Genomic DNA, 26,964 nt, shown 5'->3' on the forward strand with positions numbered 1-26,964 from the left:
ACGTTGGGTTGCAAGAGGGCCCGACCTATGTAGTCTCTTGATAAGGAGAGGATCTACATGACTCTTAGACTCTAGAATCGCAATGATGAGACAAGTTTAAATGCTATTCTGAACACTACCAACTCCAGCTGTGATAATAACAAAAAGTGAGATATCGCCTGTAACTGTATGCCAGTTTTCCAAGATGTCTTGGAAGGTCTTTTCTCTTTACACCGTCTGTTTGTAAGTATGTGATGTCTGCATTCCTGTAAATGCCCATATCCAAACGCCTTGAAATCACATCCAACTCCCGGTCGTAAGTCGTAAACCCAAAATGAAAGAAGGCAGTTATTGATCGAGTCTCAGACTTGCTCAGGGTAAAATATGGCAGCCCAAAGGCTACCTCGTGTGCATCTTGGTGTAGTCCTCGGGGAGGTATCTCGCAAGCTTGGACTTCTTGGCGGCCTTGCGGATGCGAACCCACCAATCTTGGAGGCGAGCTTCAAACTTGGGGTCTTTTTGTGAGGTGAACGAGGTGAAATTGTTTAGCAGATCCTAGAGAATGGTCAGCACGTCTAACACCAACAAGCAAGAAACTCCCATACCTCCTGAATCGCCAGCGTGATGAATCCCAGGACAAATGCCACCCAGGCCAGCGTCCCCTTGGTGCTCAGAAACTGGTTTCCGCCGCGGAACTCGACCGTGCCCGTGCATTTGCCCGTCTTGGGGTTGGGAAAGATGTTTTGAAAGTTCCACAGCACGTAGCGATTTCCCTGCATGTAAAAGTATAGCTCCGTCTCAGATCCTTTGGCCTTGATTTCGGTCGCCACCTTGTGCATGGAGGCATTGCTCCTCCCACACAGCATGAGAGTGTCGTGGAGGCCCGATCCTTCGCTCTGCGAGTTGGGGCGGCAGTACTGGTTCTGGCGACGCGCCTGGGGGAGCACGGCGGCGACAAAGTCCTGGTAGACGACCGTGGCGAAGGCGATGCGGCGGAGAGATCGCAAGGAGAACTTGTTGTGAAGGGAGACGGGCGTTACGTGGACGTGGCCGCCGCAAGAGACGTCCCTCTGGGGGTTGAAGTGGACGCGCATGGCTTCCCAGAACTCGCCGAGGATGCTGCTAACCTCTTGGGTTGTGTCGAGGCGGGGGGAGACGACCTCCATGCAGACTAGTGACGACATCAGTGGCGAACTAGACAAGGATATCACGACTTGTGAAATGTTGTGTTTGGTATATAAACTTACCCATGGGCCGCTCCCTCTTCAAGGAGCCATCTCTGGTCACAAACCACTTGCCTCCGTAGTACTCGGGATGCTTGCTGTACCTGGAGTTGTCGTCGTGAACGGCCTCGATGCCCCGGTTTCGCAGCTTCTGGGCGAGTTGGCGATACCAGTCGACGTTGGTGAAGCTCTCACCGCCGCCGTATGGCTTGGCGACGGCCTCGATCTCGATGCCAAAGTTGTAGTTTCTAACCATGATGGACGTTTGCTTGTCTTCGATGAAGGATGAGAGATGAAGGATAAAGGGTAAGAGAATAGACTCGAGCTTGCTTGTGTATATGGGGCCCTCTAAAAGTTTCCGTATGTATGTCGTCTGCCGTATCACATTGTCTGTCCGTCTGTTCGCCCTGCTCAACTCAACAAAAAACACGAGCAAATTGTACGTATTTCTTTGGCGCTCAGCTCAGCTCAAACATTGCCCGCATGACCTGAAGCTGTCACATCTCGAAAAGAGGAGAGAAGGAAAAGGAAAAGCAAAAAAATCTCCGTCCTATTAATGCAGAATCGAAGCAGAACCCAGGTCGCTGCCACTTGCGGGTCCACCCGCCGGGGATCACGGAGGCTAGTCCGTGTGGGGCCGGGGCCTTAGCCGGAAGAAGAGGAGGAGGAGCCCAACCTTCTTCTTTCTTTAGCGGCAACGGGCTGGGCCGTCTCGTAGCGTCTCAATTGACAGTGAGGCTATCGGATGACTGTTCAACGCTACTTTTATTCTGTCACAGCCTGGGGAGGTGCCCACGTCGTCGGGCCCAGGCATTCGGGCCCCCGTCAGACTCTGCCGTGCTCTGCTATTAGAGGCTGACCCTCCCCTGAACGTGGACGACGGCAATTGGCTCTTGATCGAGGCCCTTGCTGCCCAATGTGACTCTCACACAAGTCAGAGACATCACCGCCAGACGACACGCACACGATGGTCCACACGCCGCATCTCGCTCCGCCTCCTCGGAACTGGTCTGGCCTCGCCAGCTCGCCTTGCTCTCGCCTGGCTTGACCGTCAACTCATGACGTGCCTCTTGCGAGGGAGCCAACCTACCCCCATCCATTAATCTCCGTTAGCTCACTAATTGCTCTCCTCACCTTACGCATCTCCCTTTTTTTCTGCTCTCCCCCTACTCGCCAATCTCGTTAGCCCACTCACACACTCACTCACATCACACATCACACATCACATACATACATACACTCCGACCATCGGATGCACGGAGCTTCCTGCCTCCGGATCATCTTCAACAGCATGGCCTCGCACGCCCCGATCACCGCTACCGCCGCCGCCACCAACAAGTACTATTTCGCCTATGGCAGCAACCTCCACCTCGAGCAGATGAAGCGCCGGTGCCCCGGCAGCAAGCTCATCGGCAGTGCAAAGCTATGGCACTACCGCTGGCAGATCAACGAGCGTGGATATGCTAATGTCATGGAGGCTGACGGTCACTGGGTCGAAGGTCTCGTCTTTGAGATCAACCAGCGTGATGAGTCCCGCCTGGATGTCAATGAAGGTGTCTCCAAGAATGCCTACCAAAAATGCTTCATGACTGTCATGCTTCGGCGTGCAGAATCATCTCTATATCGCCGGCCCGTATCCTGGATCGTCAATAACGGAGGTCCAGCCCAGGCACGTCAGATGGCAGCAGGACAGAGGAGATCCGTCAATCATGATCCGCACTGGGAGCAGAATGTGCTAGTGTACATCAGCCCTCAGTACATCGTCGACAGCCCGCCTAAGGAGGAATACATAAAGCGGATCAACCTGGGCATCGCCGATGCTAGGGTCCTGGGTGTTGCTGAAGACTACATCAGCAACTGTATCCGGCCGTTTGTACCGGCAACAACTCCAAAGGAGACCACGGCGCCAAAGACAACAGGTGCTGGGACAACAGCAACTACACCTACCAAGCCAAAGGTGGTGAGAAAGGTTCCGAGTCCAGGGAGAAAGGCTGTCAAGCAGCCCGTTCGAGAAGCCAGGAGACCTGCCGGTGCTGCTACTGCTTCAAAGAGAACTCCAAACCCGTCACCAGCCCGATCAGCCCCAGGAATTAGCCCAGCGCGAGCTTCAAGACCAACACAGGCTCAATCTCAGGCAGCTCGTCGAGCTAGGAGCCAGGAACCCCCGAGAGTAGTCGTGAATACCTCTGGACGGTCAGGACCATCTCACAGGCGAGCACGTTCACATGCCTACTCGCAACCACCACTCCTTCCCCCAAGGCCACTATCTGAGCAGGTTGCCGAGTACTACCAAGGAACTACTCTCCGACCCCCCACCACAAACCGTCAACGGGCTACCTCGGACGTCGGGGCACCACCACCTCTGCCACCTCGGCCTGCCCGTCGAATGCGCAGCATACCCGTCATCATTGTTCAGGAAAGTCACAGTAGTTCATGGCGCAGATAAAAGAAAAAGCGTCGACTAGCTGGAATACTAGCCTCGACATCATCAACATTCTGGAAATACTCATACAAAAGTGATAGTCCTCGTGCGTCTATATGTTTCATTGCCTTGTCATCCATCGTCCGCTAACTCCTGTCCGTTAACAAAGGAAACTGGCCTCACACATGAAATCTCATCTGTGTCTGGTTGATGCCGATACTACACTCCCAGCCGTCCCTAAACACACGGTCAGAGCTTGGAAAGGTGACCGGAACGGGGGTTCTTACTTCTGGCGGGCCCTCTCGCCACGCTTCGGCTGGGACCTTGTGATGACGGTGCATTGTCCCATAGCCATCTCATCACGGTTGGCGCTTGGCTTACTTCACCTTCTGCGTTGTTGACGAGGACGGTGGGTTTCACAATTGCTTTCACGCCCTGTTTCTTTCCTTCTTCCATCCTCTCGATGAATAGTCCAGGGGCAACGTCAAAGAGGTACGACACGTTTCGTCGTGACGGCGAGGTTTGTTTGGTCCCGCTCAGATCGAGAATCATGCCGTTGCTCGCAAGGTTCAGGCATTGGTAATTCTCCAGCCTAGACGCGGCCGTGCGAGGGGCGGGCCATTTCAATGAGAAGGAGCTTGAGGCCAGATGGAGTTGATGGACAAGGTCTGATGCGGGCTCAACAATGCTGCGGCGAACTGAGCTGTGTAACTCTGCAGGAGGTGTCCTGGGAGCAATAACTGAGAGGAGAGTGGTCAAATCATTGGTGACCATATGGAGGTATCGTGACCGTCGGGTTTTGAAGATGGGTTGATGTGTCAATGCTGTGAGCGTTTCGCTCCTCCACTCTCTGCATTGGGCCTCATCTACAGCAAGTTAGTCTCAGGTATAACAGAGTTTGAAAGGGGGATTTACCTCTTGGGAGTCGAGACATGGTGCTTTGAAGTTCATCAAGCCACATCAGGGTCCCATCCTCTTCTGTGTCATCCAGGGGACAATAGAATGATTTCGAAAACAATGCAAGGTACAGGTAGTTCATGATGGCCCCCATTATATGATACTCATCAGACTGGTCGGCATTCAGGCAACGCCTCGATTGCTCTCTGAGGAGGGCAACAAAGCGTGACGCCTCTGGGGGAACTGTTCTCGACTTGAGACGGCCACTCTCCAGATCCTCAAGAATATCCTTGACCCGGTTCTCAACCCACCGCTGGACGTTTCCTACCAAGTTCTTGTAGGCTTCTCTCGCCTCGGTCTCAGTGATATCCTTTCTGTTGGGCTGTAGACGAAAAATCTGTTCCTGGGCATCCTGTAGCTGCTTGGCCTTGGTCTTGGTTTCCCTCCGGGATTCGGAAAGCTGCTTCTGGGCGCTGGCGAGTTTCTTCTCCAGGGCTTCAACCTTGGCCGAGAGCTTGCTCTTCTCAGTCTCTCGGTTCTCGATTTCCTGTTGCCGGGAGTCCAGTACATTCTCGGTGAAGCGGCGTAGATGGGTCTCGTTGGTCAGCTTGGTTTTGAGATCAGGGCTCTGGGGAGAGGTCCCCTTTCCTACCGGGCCATTCTGTTCTGTTGGTCCTTGCTTGTTCCCATTTTGAGCCGGAGTTCCAGCCTCTGACTTCATGGTGGTTTGCTGATAGACTCCAAGGCGGTTGCCCTCAATGACGACTCAGGGTAAATGTCATATAGTCTGTCAGCGGCGTATTTGAGGGCGATTCACCGTCTGACCTACGCCAAGCTCAACTGAGTCCAACAGCTTCAGCCCGACAAGATGGAGTGAAGCCACATGTGGCACGACCGGGTCATTCCCTCGATGCATCGCCAATAAACGCCGTGGTTGCGCGATAAAGACCCAAGCAAGCAGCCTCACGGTCCGGTTGGACGACGGCTGTGTCTCAATTAGGCGCCGGTCGATGGCTACCTAACGCATCCAACTCGCTCTCCGCTATGTGACACAAAAAGTCGGTCTCGCCTCAGAGCTCCACCACATACCTTGCGACTGGCCTCCCACCGTCGTTTTCTGCATGCAGGGCCAAGAGCACGGTGCTCCAAACCATGACCGCCTACTGGATCCGACGCCCTGCGTGAGGCCGGAGAGCGGCAGGCGATGAGTTGGTCGTCGCAGCCTCCAGTAGTCGGTGAATGAGGCCCAAGCAAAGGCCCCAGTTCCCGCCCAGCAGTGAGGCCCGAAAGGATCGCAACAGCAGTGTCGTGGCCACCACAAGAGCCCGCCGGGTGCTGATGAAAAATGATCCGAAGCCCTGCTGATCTGTGTCATACCCAATGAAGCGTCGACGAAGCGAAATCTAAGCGAAAACGCCATTTCATTTGCAGGTCCGAATAATCCGACTGGAATACCGCCTCGCCCCGATACATTCACTGTAAAGCGGCCCGCGGAATGCCATACCTGGTCGCCTTGTGTCACCAGCAGTTGATATAGCGATGAGACAGCCATAGCAGGGAACCTCGAGATAGCAACCATCAGCCATGAGCAGCCGAAGAATCATCGTTTCGATAGATTTCGGAACGACTTACTCAGGGGTTGCTTGGGCCGACACAACTCGAGTAAGCCATCTGGTCTGCCCTTGTACCTCGAGACACTCCACTAACCTCCGTCAGCCCGATGTTCAACATGTTGTGACGAGCTGGCCCGCCGTCGGCTCCTCCAAGAGCAGTCCCAAGGTGCCGACCGAGCTCCGGAAGGTCGCCAACGGATGGCAATGGGGATTTCAAATTCCTGAGTCGGCTAAGAGAAGTAAATACTTCAAACTGTTCGTCTGCTCTTCCGTGGTCGTTTCAGTCACTTGGTCTAATCAAGTAACCCTTGCAGGAAGCTAGACGACACTGGCCAAATAACCAAGGATGGAGAGTCAGCTCAAGATCTGACCAAGGTATACCTATCATGCCTCCACGCGCATTTCGTCACCATTCTGGAGGCACGGTTGTCGCCAAGTGTAGTGAGGTCGACCCCCATGGACTTTGTCGTGACGGTTCCTGCGATCTGGTCGCCTGCGGCAAAGCAGGCCACAGAGCGGGCAGCTGCAATGGCTGGATTCTGTGGGCATCAAAGGATTATGCTTATTTCGGAACCGGTATGTTCGATATCAGGGATGAGATTGCAGTCCTAACTGGCGTGTAGGAAGCAGCAGCACTCTATACCCTCAAGACTCTGAGCCCTGCCACGTTACAAGTAGGGCGCAAGTTTGTTGTTTGTGACGCAGGAGGTGGCACTGTCGATCTGATATCATATCAAGTCACACAAGTCGGCAAGCTCGAGGTTAACGAAGTCACAGAGGGCACTGGTGGGAAGTGCGGCTCCTCGATGCTCAACACCCGCTTCCGCCGGCATCTGAAGCAAACCCATGGTGAAAAGTACTGGACTGATGAAAGGCTCATAGTTGCTCTGAACGAATTTGAGTCGGTAAGTGACCCAGGCATCCCCCGAAAGTGCCCCAGCTCTAAGGGTCGTAGTTCAAGAAGACATTTTCTCCCAAGGGTGAGCCCCTGACAATCAAGGTCGAACCCAGCCTTGGTCTGCGGCGAAACCGATACACAATGTCACAGGAGGACATGAAGACCAAGATCTTTGAGCCTATCATGAAAGATATCGTCTGCCTCATCAAGGAGCAAATCAAGATGGCAGGAGATGGTGTTGCTGCTGTGATCATGGTTGGAGGATTTGGCCAGAGCCGGTATCTCAAGTCCCGTGTGCGGGAGGCCATCTCATCCAAAACCGAGGTCCTTCAGCCAGAGAGCGGCTGGACGGCTGTCGTCAAGGGCGCGGCAATCCACGGGCTCAGTCGGTACTCGCCAGCAATATCCCGAGTCGAGGTTGCATCCCGAGTTGCGAGAAGATCGTACGGAGTATGCTTGCTGACCAAGTACGATATGATGAGGCATGATCCAAAGGAAGCGTGGGTAGTTCGGATCGCTCTTCAAGTCCTCGCTGACATGTCGCAGTTTCTGGTCCGAAAAGGAGCAGGAGACGGTAGTCACCGAAATGTGCTGGTTCATCAGAAAGGTAACAACACTTACAAGGGTCGACAACGCTCCGGTATTGACATGAGCAGGGTGAGTCTTACCCCGAGGGCAAACCATCAACAATCGAGTATCAGTGCGACCTTCCCGTGATGCTTGGCCATGAGCCACAGACCGAGATCGAAATTTTCAGTCACAGTGACGACTCAAAGACGCCCATCCACCTAGACTCAAGCACACAGTATATCGGGACGCTCTCGCTCGACTTGAAAAAGATCCCCGCCTCTGCCAAGAGAACTGCCAAGGTCAGGCGCATGGGGTGGCATCGGTACTACTGTCTCAAGGGAGTTATCGAAGCCAGTTATGGATCAGCAGAAATCACATACAAGGTCAAACTTGGAGGTAAGAAATTACCAGATGAATTCAAGTCCCCATCCTTCTAACACGGTCCCGCAGGAGTTACGCATGATGTGGTAACTGTCCGGTACGAACGGTAAGGACAGAGACTGGCTGGATGCCGCACAATTGTACGACAGAAAGGAGATGAACACTCCACGGAGTAATGAATTATCTCGGATCAAGTTCAGGCGTTTGTTGTTTGTAAGCATGTTCGTCAATGGAGTCAAATTTGGTGGTGTTAGTAGGTAGGTAGTTGTAGGAGGAAAGTGCATCTAATTCAAGCGTTTGAGACCGAATATGACCCACCAACTGACTAACATGAGAGTATAAGATACCTAACTATGAAGAAGAAAACGGACATAGAGATACAAATAAGCCATGAATTTTATACATATAATGATATAGTTTATCAATATCTTAAGACCTGAAAATATTTGAAACAGAAATGGAGAGCACTTATCTTTTCACATCTCCTGTTCCCCCAGGTAGTCAGAGACAAGTAGGAATGTGCCAGCCAGACAGTGGACCATGTAAAGTGGTCACGTGCAGTCGCGTTAAGCCCCACTACCCACCGTCGCGTCTTCCGCCTTGTTGGATCTTGAAATCAGCCATCCCTCGCTATCTATCCAAACCAGCGTGGAATCACGATGCTTCATGCGTCATGGCCGGAAATATTCATCCCAGGGCGGCTCTGCTTGATCACGGACGCTCAGGCGTTGATTTTGCTGCCGGTCCTCCGCCATCAACCCTAGCTGCCCAGCTCGTGGAGAACATTTCAGCATCAACCAAATCCTCTAGGTCGGACGAGAACAGTGAGTTGAAGGGCTTCTTCGCTATCATCCAACGCGTCAAAGATGACCCCGCACTTCTTAAAACTCCTGAGGAGCGTGTTGAAAACAATCACATGCTCCTTTACGTCTACGCTCGCGTTGTCCTGGATGGCATTCGGTTGGACGATCCATTCCTCGACTGGGCCCATGTACGCACCGAGGGCATCAAGGCAATCAACTTTCTCAAGTTCACCATCAAAGAGACACCATTGGTGCTCAAACACAAAGTAAATGGTCAAGAGTTCATGTTTCGCGGCCAAGAACCTTTGTGGGTCTGGTTGCTCCCTCAACTGTTGAGGCTTCTTGGGCATCCGCAATGCGTCGAGCTTACGGAGGGCATTGAAGGTTTCCTTCAATACTTGATACTCACTGTAGCGCAGACCCGGAGCTTGTGGGACTTGGCTCCTGCTATCATGCTCTATCTGCGCACCACATTGTCTCGTAGGTGTTGCTCTATGGTGTTGAAGACGCCTTTTGCTCACAGATACTAGGCCTTCTTGACTACCTGCAGAATCTCTCAATTGTGCCTTCGTCAGAGGGAATTCTCAGGGATCTGTCCCTTCCTCCAGACTTCGCCGTAAGCCGGCACTTAGGCGACGATTTATCCCGTCTCAACCAACTCACCTACCGCGTCGAACGAATGCCACAGGCTCTTCAACAGTGCCTAAGCCTCGGAGATGCCTTATCCTATCCCCTACTATCCGGTGATGTAGCGTTTAACATGGTTTCGTCGTTCTCGGAGAGTGTGGTATGGTTGCTCGACGCTCTTGTGGACATGCGGTCTCTCCAGAAGCGATACGAATCTGTATTTCCGGGCTCGCCTCTTCATATCATTCAGAAAACCTTACAGATTGTACGGGCGCTGTCCAATAAGAAGGGAGTTGGCGTTTCACTTCGCAATAAGGCCGTCACGCTTCTGGTCTTATTTTGCGGTGAGATGGCATCAAGCCCTGACAGTTCGCCCATGCTAGACTCCACTGACGAGGAGACTCGTCGCACGTATTGCGTGGCGCTTGCTACAATCGCAAAGGCGTGCATCGGCGATAGACCCCTTGGTCGGTTAGCAGTATCCAAGCTTGTGGACGAAACTGCTCTACTGTATCCGGAGATGCCAGCAGAAACAGATATATGGGTGGGAAACCACAATCAATCAGGCTTTGCCGGAAGCTGACAACTCAACAGAGAACGACACAAACTCTGCGACAAGTCACCGCCGTTCCCCAGCCGAAATTGCTTGACAACGATTTGCATCCTTCAAAGTTCCAGGACGAGTATGTGCGTGAGGCAATCGAGGCGTTGTCAATGGCCTATAAGGAACCTGATGTCGACCCCGAGGACCGTACCAAACGGAGAAAGGTTTCATCCCAAGATCATAGCGCCATGTCTGTCCTAGTTAATTCGATTGGGGAGAGCTTGGGACTTTCAAGGGAAGATGACGACAACTGGGCGAATTTTGAACAACAATACCTGTGAGTTATGCCTCAAGCACTAATGTCTCGATACTGATGAACAAAAGGGATGCGTTCCCGACGGTCGATGAAACGCACCAGTGCCTTGCTCTTGATCTTTTGTCAAGAATTTGCTGTCTTGCTGACAGTGAGCCCGAATCGCCCGATGCTGTCGAACCAAAGGCGGCTGATTCCCCATGTCCCATTTGCGAGACGAATTCATGGCTGGGTCGTACAACTTCCCACGAGGCCATCCTTCATAGGTCTCGAGTTGAAGCTCTCTTTACAAAGTTGGTCCGTTTGCCATCTATCGCAGAGTCTCGCCGTCCAAGAGTTGCTGCTATGCTGGCGCTTAGAAGAGTGGTCCAACATTGCGATGATACAGAACTGCTTAACTTGGAAACATCCGCATTGGGTCAGTGGTGTCTTCAATCTCTGAACAGTTCTTTAAGGGAACTCCGTATCGCTGCAGGGAGAGTCCTGGCAAGCTTCTCTCTTGACAGACCCGAGCCAGTTTTTACACGCATGGTACTCCCGACTCGTCACCCAGGTAGAAAGGGCATTGCCAATCAGCCCCTTCCTGATCTCCAAGCCGACGCTGCTCACGGTAGTGTACGTTCGAGCGCGACGGATGGAACGTCTCCGATGAAGCGCCAGGATTTGGTGCATCGCAACAGGAAAAATTCAATTGCCTTTCTCAAGTCGCTATCTGAGAAGAACCGTGCCAATCTAACAGAGACATTCATCATGGCATGGGGCCAGTTGGGCACAGTCGTGTGCGAAGACGAACTTAACATGGTCCTCATCAAGCTCATGGAATACTTGGGAAGCAGCAACAACATCGTCTCGGCATTCGCCTTCAACGAGCTTTTGAACTTGTCAGAAGCCCGCGGAGTAACACCCCGCGGTCTCTTTGAGCCTTTCTGGCCAAATCTGGCGTACATGGCGACCAAGGATATGGTTCATCGTCCTCAGATGAGCCGTGTGATCGCTGAGTTACTGCAGGTCTCGGTTAACGAGCTGCTTCTCGTCATCCAAACACACGCGGTGCCATGGCTAGTGCTTGACAAGCAGAAGGATGTGATCCAGAAGATTTCAGAAGCCCGGCAGGACCCAAGAGATTGGATGGTGGTGATGGATCCCCCGAACCTAGCTGCCACTCTTGCTCTATTGTTGATCCAAGAGACTGAAGACATTACTGCCTTTGCAAAGTCGCGCTTGAACGAAATATCGACTCATTTTCACACTGCGCCCATCATTGAGCTTCTCCAGACAGAGCCTGTCCTCACCGTCATGGAGTTGCTGAAGGTGGCGGGCGAGGCAGATGAATCCAAGAAGGCACCCGTAAGTCAGATGCTCACCAATCTATGTCAGGTTCTAATGCCTTTGCAGGTCCGAAAAGCCTTGAACACCATCGCTTCAATGATTCTAGCAGAGAACAAGGACGCCAGGTCGATGAAGAAAGGGGAGAAAACTCCTCGATTCATTCAATCTCATCTTCTTGGCCTTATGGCTCGCCTCACGGAAGTCATCAATGATCCGAATCTTCCATTCCAAGAACGTCGGCGATACATTCGGGCTATGGAACAAATGCTGTGCGTGATCAAGGACTCGGCAAGATTCGCCAGGCCACAGGTGAGAAAATCCGAGTTCCATACTGTTTTCACTGCTCACATGTGCAATAGATTGCCGCCTGTCTGCTATCTACGCTGGCACAGGACACTCTAAGGGAAGCGAGTTTCTCCTGTTGGGCGGCAATGCTCAATTATTTTGATGAAGAGGATGTCGAGCAGCTGCTGGAGACCACGTTCTATGTGGTTACCCAATATTGGGACTCCTTGAACGAGTCAACAGCCCTGCTTGCCAAGGAGATGCTCCAGACCACCGTTAATCGTTACGACGGCATGATTGCGAGATATATCCTCAAGCTGCCCTCCCTTCGCCACATTCCCGAGCTAAAAGACGTTGAGACGAAGCTGGAACAACACCGACCAGCAACGCCATTGGTTGAGGAAACCCTAGAGGCCTTCTCCCAGCGGATCAAGCACGAGAACTCAGGCGTTGTCCTCCAAGCACTGACAGAACTGGTCTCATACCTTCAAACCAACCAAAATGCACTGCATGCTTCCGCCGCCAGTCAACAATCAGACGCTGTTGTTGCAGCGCTCATGCGATCCCTTCTTGACTGCGTGTGCACGTACAACAACCTTCCGGGAGAGATCGCTCCGCTCTGTACCGAGGCAATGGGCCTAATTGGGTGTCTGGATCCTAGCAAGATCGAGACAGTGAGGGAACAGCGGTCCGTGGTTATCTTGAATAACTTGGAGACTTCCGAAGAAACCACGGACTTCGTCCTTTTTCTATTGGAGCATGAACTTGTGCCTGCATTCTTGTCTACCACTGACAACAAGTTTCAAGGATTTCTGTCATTCGCCATGCAAGAGCTGCTCAACCGCTGCGACATCACGGCCGCGTGTGCCATGGAAGGCACCGGCATGCTGGGTGGCAGCGAGATTTATCGGAAATACATTGCGATGCCAGAAGCTGTTCGAGAAGTGGTGGCCCCTTTCTTGGGCTCCCGCTATGTTGTTGCGCCAATGGCTCCTTTGGAGGTTCAGTACCCGATCTTCAGTCCCCCTAAACCACATGCGACCACTCCCCCGAAGCCGTATGCAACCTGGCTGAGATTCATCGTCTTGGATCTTTTACGAAAGGGACAAACCCCTTATGCAGATATGATATTTGAGCCCCTTGCGCGTGTCATTCGCGTCAGAGATGTCATCATCGCTGAATACCTTCTCCCACACTTGGTTCTGCATCTCCTTTTAGGATCCAGAAGTTCTAAGAAGGAAAAGGACGACGTCCTCGGCGAGTTGCTCAACATCCTGAAGCATCAACCTGCAGAGAACGCCTCGTATCAAGAGAAGGAGGAAATGAAGCGATTTTGCCATGTAAGTTGTGGAACACTTGGCAATGTTAGGCTGCTAATGGAGTCCAGGTCGTTTTCCGAGTTGTGGACTGCGCAATGAGATGGATCCAGACCAAAAGAGCCGCAGGACGCCTCACCGAATCCGACAAGGAGAAGTTAACCCAGGTCCAAGAAGCTCTGGATATGATACCAGCCGAGTTGATATCAGAAAGGGCCATCGATTGCAACGACTACGCCAGGGCTCTCTTTCACCTTGAGCAACATGCCCAAAAGATGGAACAGAGAAAAAGAAAGCCGGATGAGCGCACTCGCCTTCTCGAGAAGCTCCAGGACATCTACGCCAATATCGATGAACCCGATGGGTTGGACGGAATATCAGCCCATCTTCATGTTCTCGACATCAACCAGCAGATCCTGAGCCACCGCAAGGCCGGAAGATGGACCGCGGTACAGAACTGGTATGAAATGCAACTAGCAGAAAGCCCCGACAACGTCGATTTCCAGATCGACTTGCTTCACTGCCTGAAGCAAGCCGGCCAACACGGTGAGGAATCCAGAAATCCCCGTCTCGTTCTTGGCTAATTATAAACAGAGGTCCTGTTGAATCATGTTGAGGGAATGCATACCGATGTTTCGACAGACAACAAGATCATGCCATATGCTGTGGAGGCGGCATGGGTGACAGGCAGGTGGCAAAGCCTGGCCAAGTTCAGCAAACGATTCCATGGCGATGTCGTCGAGGACTTCAACATATCGGTCGCGACCATCTTTGCCAAGTTGAGGAACAAGAGTGACTTTTCCGAGTTGACTCTCCTCGTGAATGACATGAGGAGAAAGATTTCGGCATCAATGAGCACCTCATCTACTGCATCGCTCCAGGCTTGTCACGATCTTCTCCTCAAGGCTCACATCCTCACCGACCTGGAGATAATCATGACTACGCCAACAGAAGACGAGGTGGCGCGTCAGAAGTCCATGTCCCTTCTGGATCGAAGACTTGAGGTTCTGGGTGCCTACGTGAACGATAAACAATACCTTCTTGGGATCCGTCGAGCAGCCATGGAACTCAGCCGGTAAGTCAGGTTGAACAAAGTATGCAGAAAGTCTCCAGTACTAACTGCGGATAGGCCAGCATTTACTGACCTTGACATCTCAGGCCTGTGGCTGTCAAGCGCACGGCTTGCGAGAAAGACAAATTCGTTGCACCAGTCGTTCAACGCTGTTCTACACGCCTCCAAGCTCGGCGACGATGGTGCGGCCATTGAGAATGCCAAGCTGCTTTGGAGAGAAGATCAACACCGCAAGGCGATTCAGATTCTCCAGGGAGCTATCAAGAGCAACAAGTTCATGACCCAAACAGGAACTTCAACCAGTACCGGTTCCACCAAATTGAGCCCGCAACAAAAACTACTGACAGCGAGGGCTCAACTCCTCCTTGCCAAATGGCTCGACAGCGCTGGTCAAACTCATGCTGGAGCCTTGCGCGAGAAGTATCAACAGCCGCCCAAAACGTATTCCACGTGGGAGAAAGGACACTACTACCTTGGTCGACACTACAAGAAGATCCTTGAGGCCGAGAAGCCGCTCAAGGTTGATGACCAGAGCGACAACTACATTACGGGCGAGGTTGCCAGGCTTGTCATTGAAAACTACGTGCGCTCGTTGAACTCAGGAACGAAGTATCTCTATCAGACTCTCCCGAGGATCTTGACCCTTTGGCTGGACCTGGGAGCACAGGTGGACAAGGCACCCGAAGGCAAAGTCTCACTGTCTCGTGAGCTTCATCGGAGACGCGTGGAACAACTGAATCTTTTGCACTCTTTCCTCGACAAGTATATTCACCGATTACCAGCGTATGTCTTTTACACGGCATTGCCGCAGATCGTTGCCCGTATTGCGCATCAGAACCCGAACGTCTTCGATCGGCTCACGCATATCATCGTCAAGGTTGTCGAAGCTCACCCTCGGCAGGCGCTCTGGAGTCTGATCGGCATCATGACAACCAGACAAGTATCGGAACGAAAAGCGCGAGGCACTCAGATCCTCCAGGCATTGAGGAGCGTATCCAAGAAGGTGGAAGGCTCAACATATGACCTGAAGTATCTACTGAGGATGGGAGAGAAGCTGGCTGAACAGCTACTTCTGGCGTGTCAGAACGGAGACTTTCATGGCAACAAGACGGTCCACGCCAGTCTCACTCGAGACCTTCGATTCAACCACAAATGCACCCCCTGCCCGTTGGTGGTACCTGTCGAAGGCTCTCTGACGGCGACACTGCCAGCTGTGTCCGAATACGTCAAGAAACACAAGGCGTTTTCGAGAGATGTGGTGACAATTGGGTCCTTCCTGGATGATGTTTTGGTGCTTAGCTCGCTCGCCAAACCAAGACGACTCACGGCACGAGGCAGTGATGGAAAGCTCTACATGCTCCTCATCAAGCCAAAGGATGACCTGCGAACTGATCAACGTCTGATGGAGTTCAACGGGTTGATCAATCGATCGTTGAAGCGAGACGCCGAATCTAGTCGAAGGCAGCTCTACATCCGAACGTACGCAGTCACACCTCTCAACGAAGAGTGTGGTATCATCGAGTGGGTGCCGGGGATCAAAACTATGCGAGATATCCTCATTGGGCTCTATGCTTCACGGAAGATCTATCCTGATTACACTGTTCTCAAGCAGCTGATGGACGAAGCCTGTCTTTCGGATGGCAAGACAAGAGTGTTTACAGATGAGGTTCTCGGTCGGTTCCCGCCAGTGCTCCAGCTCTGGTTCACACAACAATTCCCCAACCCATCAGCCTGGTTCAGTGCCCGGCTGCGATACACACGCTCATGCGCAGTCATGTCCATGGTGGGCACGATTCTCGGACTTGGTGACAGGCACGGCGAGAACGTCAACCTAGAAGAGGGCAATGGAGGAGTCTTTCATGTCGACTTCAACTGCCTGTTTGACAAAGGTCTCACGTTTGCCAAGCCCGAGCGTGTACCGTTTAGGCTCACTCACAACATGGTGGCTGCCATGGGTATCTACGGCTATGAAGGACCCTTTCGCAAGTCATGTGAACTGACTCTGAGCATCCTTCGACAACAGGAAGAGACGCTCATGACGATTCTTGAGGCATTCATCTATGACCCGACGTTGGATCTACAGAAGGAGAAGCGGACGCATCGAAGGGGAGACGTAGGCGTCAAGCTACAGCCGCAGAGTGTGGTAGACAGCATCAAGCGCAAAGTCAAGGGATTGCTCCCGCACGAGAGTATTCCATTAGGAGTCGAAGGACAGGTGGAAGAGCTGATCAAACAAGCGGTCGACCCTAGGAACCTAGCAGCCATGTATATTGGGTGGTGCCCATTTCTTTGAGATGGTGCAACGTTTCAGCTGGGGTTAGATAGATAGACAATGGGTTCTTTTAAATAGACAATTCAAGGCAAATAGAGAGAGGGGAAAGTGTGAATAATAAAGAAAAATGAAAACTGCAGATCAATGTACTGCCTTCCAAGATGCCTAGCTTTCTTTATCTGCATTTTAATTTATTGCCTGTTGGTTGGTTATCGAGGGCGCATTGTGGTGGTGGTGAGGGGAGGGGGCCTGTGACTTGAGTAGCTCCTGCCTGGAAGAAAAACGAACGACGCGTCGCGCGCACCTCCCTCAGCCCAGCTCCAGCTCCTTCCCAAGCTCCATGCGTTGGCAGCGCCTCCCACTTCACCCTTCCTTTCAATCTCTCACCTCATCTCCCCTCTCTCACTCTCTGCCTATTTTTCACTTCACAGGCGAAGGGATATCTATAAACTCCCTCTCCTTTCCCGCCAGCTCTGAGGCCTGTATTTGATTTCCTCACTGTTGCGCCTCTTGATTTTTACCCTGGCCATTTTCTCTTCAGGTCGCGCGCGCAAACCCAAGCGAAGCTCGCCCCCTCTCTCTGTCTGCACCCTTTGTATCTTCCGACTCATATTTTTCCCTCTCTCTCGTGCCATTTTCGTCGCATCATAGCACGTTTCCTACCACCGCAAAGATGGGCGAATACCGTATTGGTGAGTCTCGGAATTTCATGTTCTCGTGGGCGCCGTTGTCGCGCTTCTTGCGGCCGCTTCTCCCCCAAACTCTATGACGAACCATGATTTCTAACGGCGTCGCAGAGGTGTCCCCCAACAACCGCGCTGGTTGCAAGGACAGCGAGTGCAAGAAGACCAAGGAGAAGATCACTAAGGGCACCCTCCGCTTTGGCAGCTGGGTCAGTATCGAAGATCATGGAAGCTGGGCGTGGAAGCATTGGTAAGATGTCCTGGTTTCAGTCGCAGTCGCAAACCCAGCAGCCTTGCTAACGTGTACCATAGGGGATGTGTCTCCGGTCAACAGCTGCAGAACGTCCGGGATCTCTGCGAGCAGGGCGATGGTAGTTTTGACTGCGAGGCTATCGACGGCTACGATGAGCTTGGGTAAGTATTGATCCTGCACCATGCTTTGTCTCTGTACTCACGCTCCCAGGGACCATCCTGACCTGCAGGAAAAGGTTCGACGCTGCGTCACCCAGGGATTCATTGATCCCTTAGACTTCAATGGAGTGAGTCTTTCGGGTTACCTTGCTGGTCGGCTCAACTAACTGTCATGTAGGATCCCGAGAAGAACAAGCTCGGCGAAAAGGGCATCCATCTGACGGCTGCTCAAAAGAGAAAGAGGGAGAAGGATGCTGCTGCTGCTGCTGCTGTAAGTTCTTAACCAACTTGTACCACCAACGTTGCTAACCCGATATCTAGGCTGCTGACGACGATGAGGAGGACCAGCCCAAGCCTAAGAAGGCACGCAAGGCCAAGGCCGTCAAGGCTAAGGAGGAGGAAGATGAAGAGGAGGAGGAGCCCGCTCCTGCTAAGCCTGCCCGTGGCAAGAAGGCCTCTGCTAAGCCCAAGGTCAAGGATGAGACTGAGGACGAGGCTCCTGCCCCCGCTCCCGCTAAGAAGGGACGTCGGACTTCAGCCCAGAAGGTCAAGGATGAGGCTGATGAAGATGAGCCTGCCGCTGCTCCTGCTCCCGCTAAGAAGGGACGCCGAGCTTCGGCCCAGAAAGTCAAGGACGAGACTGATGAAGAGGAGTCTGCTCCTGCTCCTGCTCCTGCCAAGAGAGGGCGAAAGGCCGCCACCAAGAACACTGAGGAGGAGGAGGACGCTCCCGCCCCGGCTCCCGCCAAGGGGCGCAAGGCTGCTGCTCGAAAGACGAAGGATGAAGCTGAAGAGAAGCCTGCCGCAGTCAGAAGACCACGCAGGGCCGCCGCCAAGAAGGCCCCTGTTGCCGAGGAGGATGAAGACGCTGCTGAAGAACGGGAGGAAGACGAGAAGCCTGCTCCTAAGGCCAAGGGCCGTCGTGGACGCCCTCGCAAGGTTTGAGCGTGTCTTGGTTGAGATGTCGAGGTGTCTTGGGGATTGTTGACTGCCAAGGGATAATGATGTTTCCTCGGTGAGTCGAGGTGTTGAGGCATGATCAGTGTGCATTTCATGTTTTGGGAGCGTTTTGCCATGATATCTGGTGGACTGATGAGGGTTGTTTGGTTGATAAATGGGGGTCAATGTACAAAATAAGGCACGACTGTAGTGTAATAATTCAAGGCATGGTGGAATTGGCTTGAGCAGGTGATGTTGTGACCAGCAACTGATAACCTTGGGGGGATGATTGTTGACCAGATGATATTTTCATACCTAGGTAACAGGTAGGTATGGCATTCGTGGCATGATATGAACCCAACCAACAGGCGCGAGATCCTACGGTACTATGTTCTTGTTTGTACCATGCATTCCTTCAATTGTTGGTGTTGTCGTCCTACTTGCCTTCCTACCTACTACAAAGACATCTGAGGTCGTGATTCGTATAGACCAAGGGTAAAATGGCTTCCAAGGACATGGCGTAAAAGGCACTGATCTCAAACATGAATGAAGTAGATCTATATGTTATCATTGAGCCTATGGAAATGCTAGAATAGTGCGTTGGTTCGCTCGCTCCTCATATACAACCACACGTCACCCTCCCGAGATAGTTAATTGTCCTTTGCCTTAAATATGTACAATTCGAAAGAAACCCCTCTCCTTTTCACGGCCCCTTGCTCGCTTATTACCACGTAAAGCTCTCCTCGACAAAGTCTACAACGCTCGAACCCTGGACTACGCGTGCTGCTTCCCGGACGTCGTCGGCGAGGGCACCTGGACCGCACACGGTGACGCACATGGCTCCCATTTGCTCCTGGACCTCCTTCTGGAGGAGGAGGGGAACGTTAGGCCGTCCTGGGAACATGCGCACTGTGGCGCTAGCACTGACGATGTCGCTTGGGTTCTGGGGCCGAGTCACAAAGACCTGGACGCGGAGGACGTCTTTGCGGTTGGGCATGCGGAGGATCACGTCCATGTACGGGCGAACCCACTCGAGGGACTCGTACTCGCGGATGATCCAGACGAGGGTGATGCGTCGAGTCGCTGTCGTGCCGTCGTTGTATCCTTGGAGAAGGTGGCGAATGTACGAGACCTGGTGCGTGATGCCGGTCGAGCCGGCAAAGAGGACGACGTGACCGTACGAGTCGAGGCTGTTGTGGCCGGCGTAGGGGCCTTCCATGGCAGCCTTGATGCGAAGGGGTCGGCGGGACAAGGAGACGCGATCGTTGAGCTTCTTGGTGAAGCCGGTCTGGGCTCCAATGAGGAATGAAACCTTGGTGGTCGTGTTGGGCTTGTCGATGGCATTGAAGGGTTCCTTTTCGAGGACGGGCAGGGAAGAGTCCTTAACGTGCTCAACCCAGGCGATGGAGAAGGGGTGGCTTTCCCAGGCGCAGAGGCCCCAGAATCGCAGGTAGGCGTGAGTTCCGGGCTGCACGTCGACGTATCTGGGCAGGTGAAGTGTTACTCGGGTGACGTTGCCAGGCATGTCTTCACAGAAAGCGTCAGTCCATCCCTTGGCGGACCAGTTGACGTAGACGATCCGGATCATGCGAGCAAGGCGGTCAGCGAACCAGAGAGCCATGATGGCCATGATCCAGGGGAGCTGGGGAAGGCCGCCAGGGAGTTCAGACGAGGCGCAGTGAGCCCAGGTGGCGATGAAGGCCACAAAGGCCAAGACGATGTGGACGTTGAGAAAGGTCTCGTAGAAGGCGTGTCGCAGAGGTGAGAGCGAGAGAATCAGAAGGAGGGTCATAGCCACCGTTCCGACTGCTCCTGAACCCACAAAGAGGTTGGTGGCGATGGAATGACCAACGCCCTCCCAACCAATGTCGTCAACAGCAACAATCGCCCAGGCGATGGTGTGGATGATGGCCTCGAGGACGACGATGCGACCCATCCAGCGATGAAGCAGGTTGTAGGTATCAAAGCTGATCTTGAGAATGGCGATGAGAGGGTTGTTGCGTCCGGCAAAGATGATGAGGGGCACCATGTTGACCAGAGACAAAGTGCCAGAGCGGCCACGAAGCTCAGCGCAGAGAGCCATCTTGTTCTGATTGGCCCAGTCGAGGACAAACATGTAGGCAGTGTTGCTACCGAGGTAGATGAAGAGGATGACAAAGTGAAGTCGTGAGGGGAGGGTACCCATGCTGATGGCGGAAGAGAGCCTCATTTCTCTATTGTGACGCTTCTTCCACAACGGGGCATAGATTATGTGCTTCTTGAGATCGGGCATCCAGCTCCACTGCGAGGTTCTCCAGTAGCCCTGCTTGTTGCCGGCCACGTTGAGCGTCGACACCTGGCGGAGCTTTGCCCAGAGGATCTCGAAGATGCGGATGCCGAGAACGATGAGGGCCATGATGCCCAGTGTCCACCAAAGCACATCCTTGAAGAGCAGGTTCATAGGTTGGTTGACGCCATCGAGACTCGAGTGATAGTTGGGTGTATAAGAAGCCTGCTCGGGGTTGGCGTGAGCCGCCTCGGCACGGCTCTGCAAGGTTGAGGTAGCCATGAAGGAATTGGCACTGGCGATCCGGCGCCGGTAGAAATCCATCTTGTTTGGTTAGGTGTAGTAGTAGTAGCAGCTCCTTTAGGAGCAAAGAGCGAGAAAATGAGCGGTATATGCCTTGTTTTATCGGGAAATGTCGAAGAGATGAGAGAGTGAATGAACGTTGTTCGCGGCGGGAAGAGGTTTGTCCCAGAACAAGAAGAAAGAGACGACAGTGATTGAAAGAGAGTAGATGTGCGCTTGTTCCTCCTTTAGTGACTTGTATGTTCAGAGTTGTCAGAACATGATGGTGAGTAGTCAGTCGTTTGTCGTGGTCGTTAAAAAGAAATGAAAATCAGGGTTGCTTGTTGATGATGAGCGCGGTGCTCAGCGGTGTGGTCGTGGTAGTTTGGGTGAATCAAGGCTGTGTTCAACACAACAATGGTGACACGGCGCACAAAGGCGATGACAGAGAAGAATGGGAAGGTCCAAGAGAACAATGAATGAACAGTGTCTGCAATCCGGGCAGAACAAAGGGCGATTGGAATCGAATCACGCGCGGTGCTCAATGACGTCCCGTTCACCTCGTCCACGAGGTGCTTGTGCTCAGATGCAGATGGGGATGGAGCCAGGACTCGCTGGCGATCTCCAGGTTGATCGAAAAAGAGGATCTGCAGAAGAGGGAGAGAGAGAAGAGATTGACCGAACGTCGTGAAGAAAAGCGAGTGCAAAGTTGAGAAAGGCAGGGCAGGCGGCAGACGATCGACGTTTGGCGCGTGCGGTGCTGGTGCTGTGCTATGTTGTGCTGTGCGAGGGAGGAATTAAGGCGCTTGTCGCAGCACACACGCAGACGAGAAAGGATGAGATCGGCAAAAACAAGGACGGCAGAGACCTATGTTTTGAATGATTTCAGAATATGAAAAAAATGTTCCGTCCCAAGACCCAGAAACCGGGCACCGAGAAACAAACACGCGAGAGCGGCTGTGGCGGGCAGCTGGTGAGCAGTTGTCGTCGTCGTGATCGAATGAAACCGGAAGCAGCAGAAATGGACCAGCCTCGAGCGAGAATGGATTGTCTATAAGAGGACAATGGACCGATGGAAAATTGAAATGAAGGGGGAGAATAAACCACCGTGAACAGCGCAAAGCACACGAGAGAGGAATGAAGGTATGACGCCTCCCAACTTGCACCTCGTGTGTGTCGAGGGCGGCCACAGCGATAATATGTAAACGGGCCCCCAGCCAGAGAAACGGACCGCTAGCGCTGGATGAAGGATTCACTGCGGTCGCCTGCTAGCCCAGCGGGGAGATGCTCACGTCCGTTCCCCTGGGGCCCTCGGATGATCCCCTGTATCGCCTCCCCAGGGGGGTCTATCTCCACCCCTTGCAGGGTCTTCAAGATGCGAGTCAAGCTCGTGACTGGTTGGTTCATCCGTCTTCTTGGAGGGTGTGATTGTGTGTTCTAGCCTTCTTAGCCAAGACCCTCTTGGGGAATGGAGCCAACGGTCTGAGATATCCAATATTTCTTGCCTGACCACGTTTTTTTCCTCGTAGCGGTGCTCGTGGGCGTCTTACACGAGAGCTGGAAGGACCCAAGGCGCAACGAACCAGCGACCGTTTAAGCGCTGGCGTCCTCCTTTGGCGGCGCCTCCAATAATCTCAGATAACCTTAGCAAAGCCATCGCCCTCTGCAGGCTACGGCTGGGGCGCTCGCAGCAACGGCTGGGCTGCGCTGGACTCCATGGCCACGCAGCGGTCTGGCCTATGGCACGTCAGATCTGCCAAGAATATCCCAGGCTCTCGGCCGCGAGCGAAGCGGGATCGTCAATCAATCCAGTGGCAGCCGGCGGTGCAACCCCCAAGCCTCTGAAACGGGCCTGGCTCAGGGGTGCCCTCCCCTTTAGTACCGCGCTCTTCAGGGGTCCGAAGCTGTCACTGGTTGGCTCCGGGAGCGCCAAGACGACGCCGGTCCCTCTTCGCTTCGGCGCCTGCTGGTCACTCGATGCTCCGCACGCCGGCCGCGAGTGAGACGTCAACCTCGCGGAGGCATCCAGTTGAGAATGCCCGTGACGCTATCGTCGCCCCTCTCTTGTTTCTGTTTCTGTCTGTTCTGTTTGATGTTTGGACAGTCCCCTCTCGGCACCGGCCCTCAATGGCTTTGTTTCCTGACGCAGTGCCGTCGCATGCGGACACTTTATGGCCTGACTGAAACAATCTACGGCGAACACGGCAAACTTGGAGGGCTAGATCCGTCATTCATGCCATGAATCATGGGAATCAACTCAAGCACCGCCGCTCGCAATCCACCTGCCATTGTTCGACAGAACCCCTCCCCTCCGTCAGCTTCCGATCCGTGCCCCTTGTCAAGATTGTCGACTCGACTCAGGCCAGGGCCTAGATAGCCCTGCAAAGGTCATCACCGCCAAGAGTGGGAGGCCGGCCCACTGACAATTGAAATCCTCGCCTTGTGGTTGATGGAATCTAGATTCGTCGTCAGTTATCTCTACGCCGGAAATATGCCCGCCGCCTCAGGTGGGCTGACGGCCTGCGAGCCTCTGCATCCTTCACTGCCAAAGCGGGATGAACAAGCAGGGACAAGCCTCTAGCACGTCGCAGGTTAGATGAACAAGTGCCAGATGCCCTCGCTTCCGCCGCCCTGGGATCTCTTGGTGCCCGTCCCATGTCAGAAAAGGAAAGAAGAAAAGAAGAAAAGATGACGGCCCGGCCTCCGGGTCCTGAACCTGATGCTTGCATCAATCCCGTCCAGCCACGCGGTGAACCATGAGACATGACGAAGCCGTCCTTGTGCCGTCCCGTCTTTGGAAGTTGGCGAGCATTGGTCTTGATGCTTCCGTTTCGACTCACCTCGGCCCATTCTACCCCAGAATCGATGTAGGTCGGAGCCTGCCGGCATCTTTTACCGCGCCAGGGAATGGAATGCCGATTGTGGCATGTTGTCATCTGTGTTGGTCAACAGCACGGACTGAATCTCGAATGATCCCAGCATCGGGTTGATGACCATGGGCCGCACAGATCCGAGCTGGTTGTCCAGGGTAGCTGCCGGCGCCTACGCAGCCAGTCGTGGAAATCGTGTTGGATGTTCTACATATGCGGGATGACCGCGTTGATCCATCAATGATATCACTTGCTTCTATCTCTGTAGGAGGGGTGTTGGAGGCTACCTATTGGAGGCTTTGTTGGTGCCGTTACCCGGTAGGTGGTTTACTTCATGAGAAGCTTCAATGACGTGAGAATACTGTACCAAGGGCTGGCGGTAAGGATCCCACCTCGCGTGCCTGTCACATAGCAAGAAAGTGGCGGTTAAGAAACAGATAACATGAAATTTCAATTGCCATGACATGTCCCAGGTAGATGTGAACTGGCCGCTTCTTTGCTTCACTCTAGATGTTGATACAAGAGTTAGGTAATTAACTGAATGACGAGTGTCACAACACCCTATATAGGCAAAATGTGATTTCAGTTACCGGGAACTCAATCATAATACGCAACACCATTGGGTTATCCCACAGCAATTCAAGTCGGTATTGAATGTCCAAATGGCACAATACGCTGGTCACTCAACCGTTACATCAGCATCATCTACACCGGTGAAGGGTTTCGGTGTGCGGTGAGGCGCCACACCCAAACGCCACAACCTGCGCCACTCGGCCAGACGGCCAGGAACATTGAAACCTGAGGCACTCACTGATCGCTGCTCCGTGACGCTCCCGAACAACGCCGGAAATTTCCAGGAAGGCTATCACGAGCCGGCATTGAACATCGGTTGCACGGCCATTGCCCTCGACACAATGGGTTCCAGCGAGTCGAAACCAATCTCCGCACACGTGTGGAAGGCGTACGTCCCCCTCAATGCCCCAGAACCGACCCGATCATGTTCAATCGATGACTGACGGCTTTCCAATAAACAGCTCAGCGCCTAACGGCCTCTCACAAGACCTCGTCGACTCGCTACAGTCCAGTAACGAGGTACATTACCCCCCACCCGAACCGCAGACCGAAATTCGATTATAATCTTCTCGACTGAAACTAACAAATGTCTTCCCCACCAGACTGATGCCTCCCGCACCAAGATCTACGAGCTCCAGATCCAGGCCCGCGTGGCCGAGGAGCTCAAGAAGCTCCAGCAGCAAGAGGCCGAGGCCCTCAAGGTCGCACACGACAAGCTAAACAGCGCCGAGTACAAGGAGGATGGAAGTCTGAGCCAGCACACCGTCAGCAAGGAGATCGAGGCGATGCGGAAGCGGCTCGAGGAGCGCAAGCAGGTGCGGCCCCTGCCCGAGGCCGTCGAGGGCGCGCGCAACGAGGTCATCCGATGCCTGCGGGAGCACGACCGGCGGCCGCTCGACTGCTGGCAGGAGGTGGAGAACTTCAAGGCCGAGGTCAAGAAGCTGGAGAAGTCTTGGGTTGAGAAGGTTGTGTCGTAAGAGATGGGGATGAGATAGAGGGGGAAAATGGATTCATCGGTATAGAGATATGGTGATGATGAGCCTTGGGAAGGCACGCACGTGTACATTATGACATTGGCGGCGATAAAGGCTGCGTTGAGGAATACAAAATGTACAGCAACTCATAACCCGATGAGTAGGTCTGTCTGTTCTTGACCCTCAACCTCGGCAGGTATATCACCTCCCACCGAACTGTCTGCTTCACGCTTTTTCTGTAGCTCGGCCTTCCGCCGGAGGCCTTCTGCACGCTTCCTCTCTCGTCTCGCCGCCGCATCCTCCCACTCTTCTCCCTCCGGATTCCGACGCGGAGCCGGGGCAGATACGGCCTCCCGGAAGGCATCCCGGAACCGTCCAATGCGTTTTGTATTCTCAGCGAAGCGCTCATTGGCAATGTTAACGAGTGTTCTAAGATACTCGGGTGATACCAGACGCAGATGGTGACCATCAACCTGGTGTCCGATGAGAGACTCAAAGGCGAGACCCATTGTGCGAATGGCCACCATGGGAGTAGCAGCATCCTTGCCGCTCGGGATGATGTTGAGAGCGCCAGACTCGCGGAAACCGGCCTGAAAGGCACACTTGAGGAGGAGCTGGGCATGTTCTGGTGATGCCGTGAGGACGTGGAGGATCTACGTGATATCTCAGCATGTGTTCTTGTATATTCTAACATGCTGCGGCTGCTTACCATGGCCTCGAACTTGAAATGAATGAGTCTCCTCTCTTTGACTGTGCCAGTCACAGGCTGAACTGCATTTGAGTCCTCAAGCCCCAATGTACTGCTCCAGTCCTTGCTCTCATCTCCATCATCAGGCACCGGGTCATGAGAGACAAATAACCATGTTCCTCCTGCACCCTTTCCGCCAACACCCGCTACTCGTTCATCCTCTCCATCGGTCTCGGCAACCCTTCGACCCTCGAGAAAGACACTGACTCGTCCCGCGCAACTGCTCGTCGTTACAAACCCTGTCGACTGGTTAATCTCGTCGATGAGGTCCCGGATCCCCTCGTCTACAGAGCCTTTTGGTGAAGCATCCGTGTACTCGGTGTTAGGAACCGAGAGTTGCTCGAGAATCTTTTTCTTCTTGTCGAGAAAAGCAGGCGGACAGGAGTCGAGGCCCTGCATTTTCGAGATACGTTTTTTTGTTAGTGCGGACGCAAGGCTGTGATTTGGGGGTGTCACGATGGACGATAATAGAGGGGCAAGGGTGTAGAGGTCTGTTAATGGAATATCGGTTGAAAGCGCTGGTGTAGTGATGTGCTGTTAGGGCGGCAACGCCTGCTCCTCGTTGACGCGGGGTACTGTACTGGTCAAGTGCCTGCGGCTCCGGCCGACCTCGTGATCACCGCTCACTTATCGCATCCAACTTCATACCTCACGACCTTGGTCACGACGTCGTT

The 26,964-nt window shown here is 53.3% G+C and overlaps 8 protein-coding genes across 8 annotated transcripts; 4 read left to right on the forward strand and 4 right to left on the reverse strand.

Moving 5' to 3' along the window:
• Positions 1–378: 378 nt before the first annotated feature.
• On the reverse strand, positions 379–1,458 carry LRP88_04953 (putative amidoligase enzyme-domain-containing protein; the record flags this gene model as incomplete). The annotated part of the gene is made up of 3 exons (XM_083241518.1): positions 379–534; positions 585–1,150; positions 1,227–1,458. The coding sequence occupies 3 exons, from the start codon at positions 1,456–1,458 to the stop codon at positions 379–381; spliced, it is 954 nt and encodes a 317-aa protein (XP_083102666.1).
• Positions 1,459–2,454: 996 nt separating this feature from the next.
• Positions 2,455–3,648, forward strand: LRP88_04954 (gamma-glutamylcyclotransferase family protein; the record flags this gene model as incomplete). Its single annotated transcript, XM_083241519.1, has 1 exon — positions 2,455–3,648. One exon carries the CDS (start codon positions 2,455–2,457, stop codon positions 3,646–3,648), a length of 1,194 nt encoding a protein of 397 aa, XP_083102667.1.
• A 259-nt stretch (positions 3,649–3,907) lies between these two features.
• Positions 3,908–5,242, reverse strand: LRP88_04955 (uncharacterized protein; the record flags this gene model as incomplete). The annotated part of the gene is made up of 3 exons (XM_083241520.1): positions 3,908–3,940; positions 4,006–4,490; positions 4,540–5,242. 3 exons carry the CDS (start codon positions 5,240–5,242, stop codon positions 3,908–3,910), a joined length of 1,221 nt encoding a protein of 406 aa, XP_083102668.1.
• An 863-nt stretch (positions 5,243–6,105) lies between these two features.
• LRP88_04956 (uncharacterized protein) lies at positions 6,106–16,565 on the forward strand (the record flags this gene model as incomplete). The annotated part of the gene is made up of 18 exons (XM_083241521.1): positions 6,106–6,183; positions 6,238–6,389; positions 6,449–6,710; positions 6,758–7,039; positions 7,090–7,499; positions 7,579–7,639; positions 7,689–7,998; positions 8,053–8,089; positions 8,680–9,052; positions 9,206–9,266; positions 9,317–9,402; positions 10,008–10,294; positions 10,828–11,617; positions 11,666–11,908; positions 11,959–13,224; positions 13,272–13,746; positions 13,795–14,275; positions 14,330–16,565. 18 exons carry the CDS (start codon positions 6,106–6,108, stop codon positions 16,563–16,565), a joined length of 7,890 nt encoding a protein of 2,629 aa, XP_083102669.1.
• A 652-nt stretch (positions 16,566–17,217) lies between these two features.
• Positions 17,218–18,583, forward strand: LRP88_04957 (PARP-type zinc finger-containing protein; the record flags this gene model as incomplete). Its single annotated transcript, XM_083241522.1, has 6 exons — positions 17,218–17,236; positions 17,342–17,477; positions 17,540–17,641; positions 17,691–17,766; positions 17,817–17,909; positions 17,960–18,583. 6 exons carry the CDS (start codon positions 17,218–17,220, stop codon positions 18,581–18,583), a joined length of 1,050 nt encoding a protein of 349 aa, XP_083102670.1.
• A 718-nt stretch (positions 18,584–19,301) lies between these two features.
• On the reverse strand, positions 19,302–21,125 carry LRP88_04958 (uncharacterized protein; the record flags this gene model as incomplete). Its single annotated transcript, XM_083241523.1, has 1 exon — positions 19,302–21,125. The coding sequence occupies one exon, from the start codon at positions 21,123–21,125 to the stop codon at positions 19,302–19,304; it is 1,824 nt and encodes a 607-aa protein (XP_083102671.1).
• A 3,631-nt stretch (positions 21,126–24,756) lies between these two features.
• LRP88_04959 (Mic19 family protein) lies at positions 24,757–25,545 on the forward strand (the record flags this gene model as incomplete). Its single annotated transcript, XM_083241524.1, has 3 exons — positions 24,757–24,956; positions 25,030–25,087; positions 25,171–25,545. 3 exons carry the CDS (start codon positions 24,757–24,759, stop codon positions 25,543–25,545), a joined length of 633 nt encoding a protein of 210 aa, XP_083102672.1.
• Positions 25,546–25,688: 143 nt separating this feature from the next.
• LRP88_04960 (tRNA methyltransferase TYW3) lies at positions 25,689–26,689 on the reverse strand (the record flags this gene model as incomplete). The annotated part of the gene is made up of 2 exons (XM_083241525.1): positions 25,689–26,195; positions 26,252–26,689. The coding sequence occupies 2 exons, from the start codon at positions 26,687–26,689 to the stop codon at positions 25,689–25,691; spliced, it is 945 nt and encodes a 314-aa protein (XP_083102673.1).
• Between the last annotated feature and the right edge of the window lie 275 nt (positions 26,690–26,964).

Source organism: Fusarium phalaenopsidis, assembly GCF_050370095.1.
Source record: "Fusarium phalaenopsidis strain FUZ10S chromosome Unknown contig_32292, whole genome shotgun sequence".
Classification (NCBI taxonomy): Eukaryota; Fungi; Ascomycota; class Sordariomycetes; order Hypocreales; family Nectriaceae; genus Fusarium; species Fusarium phalaenopsidis.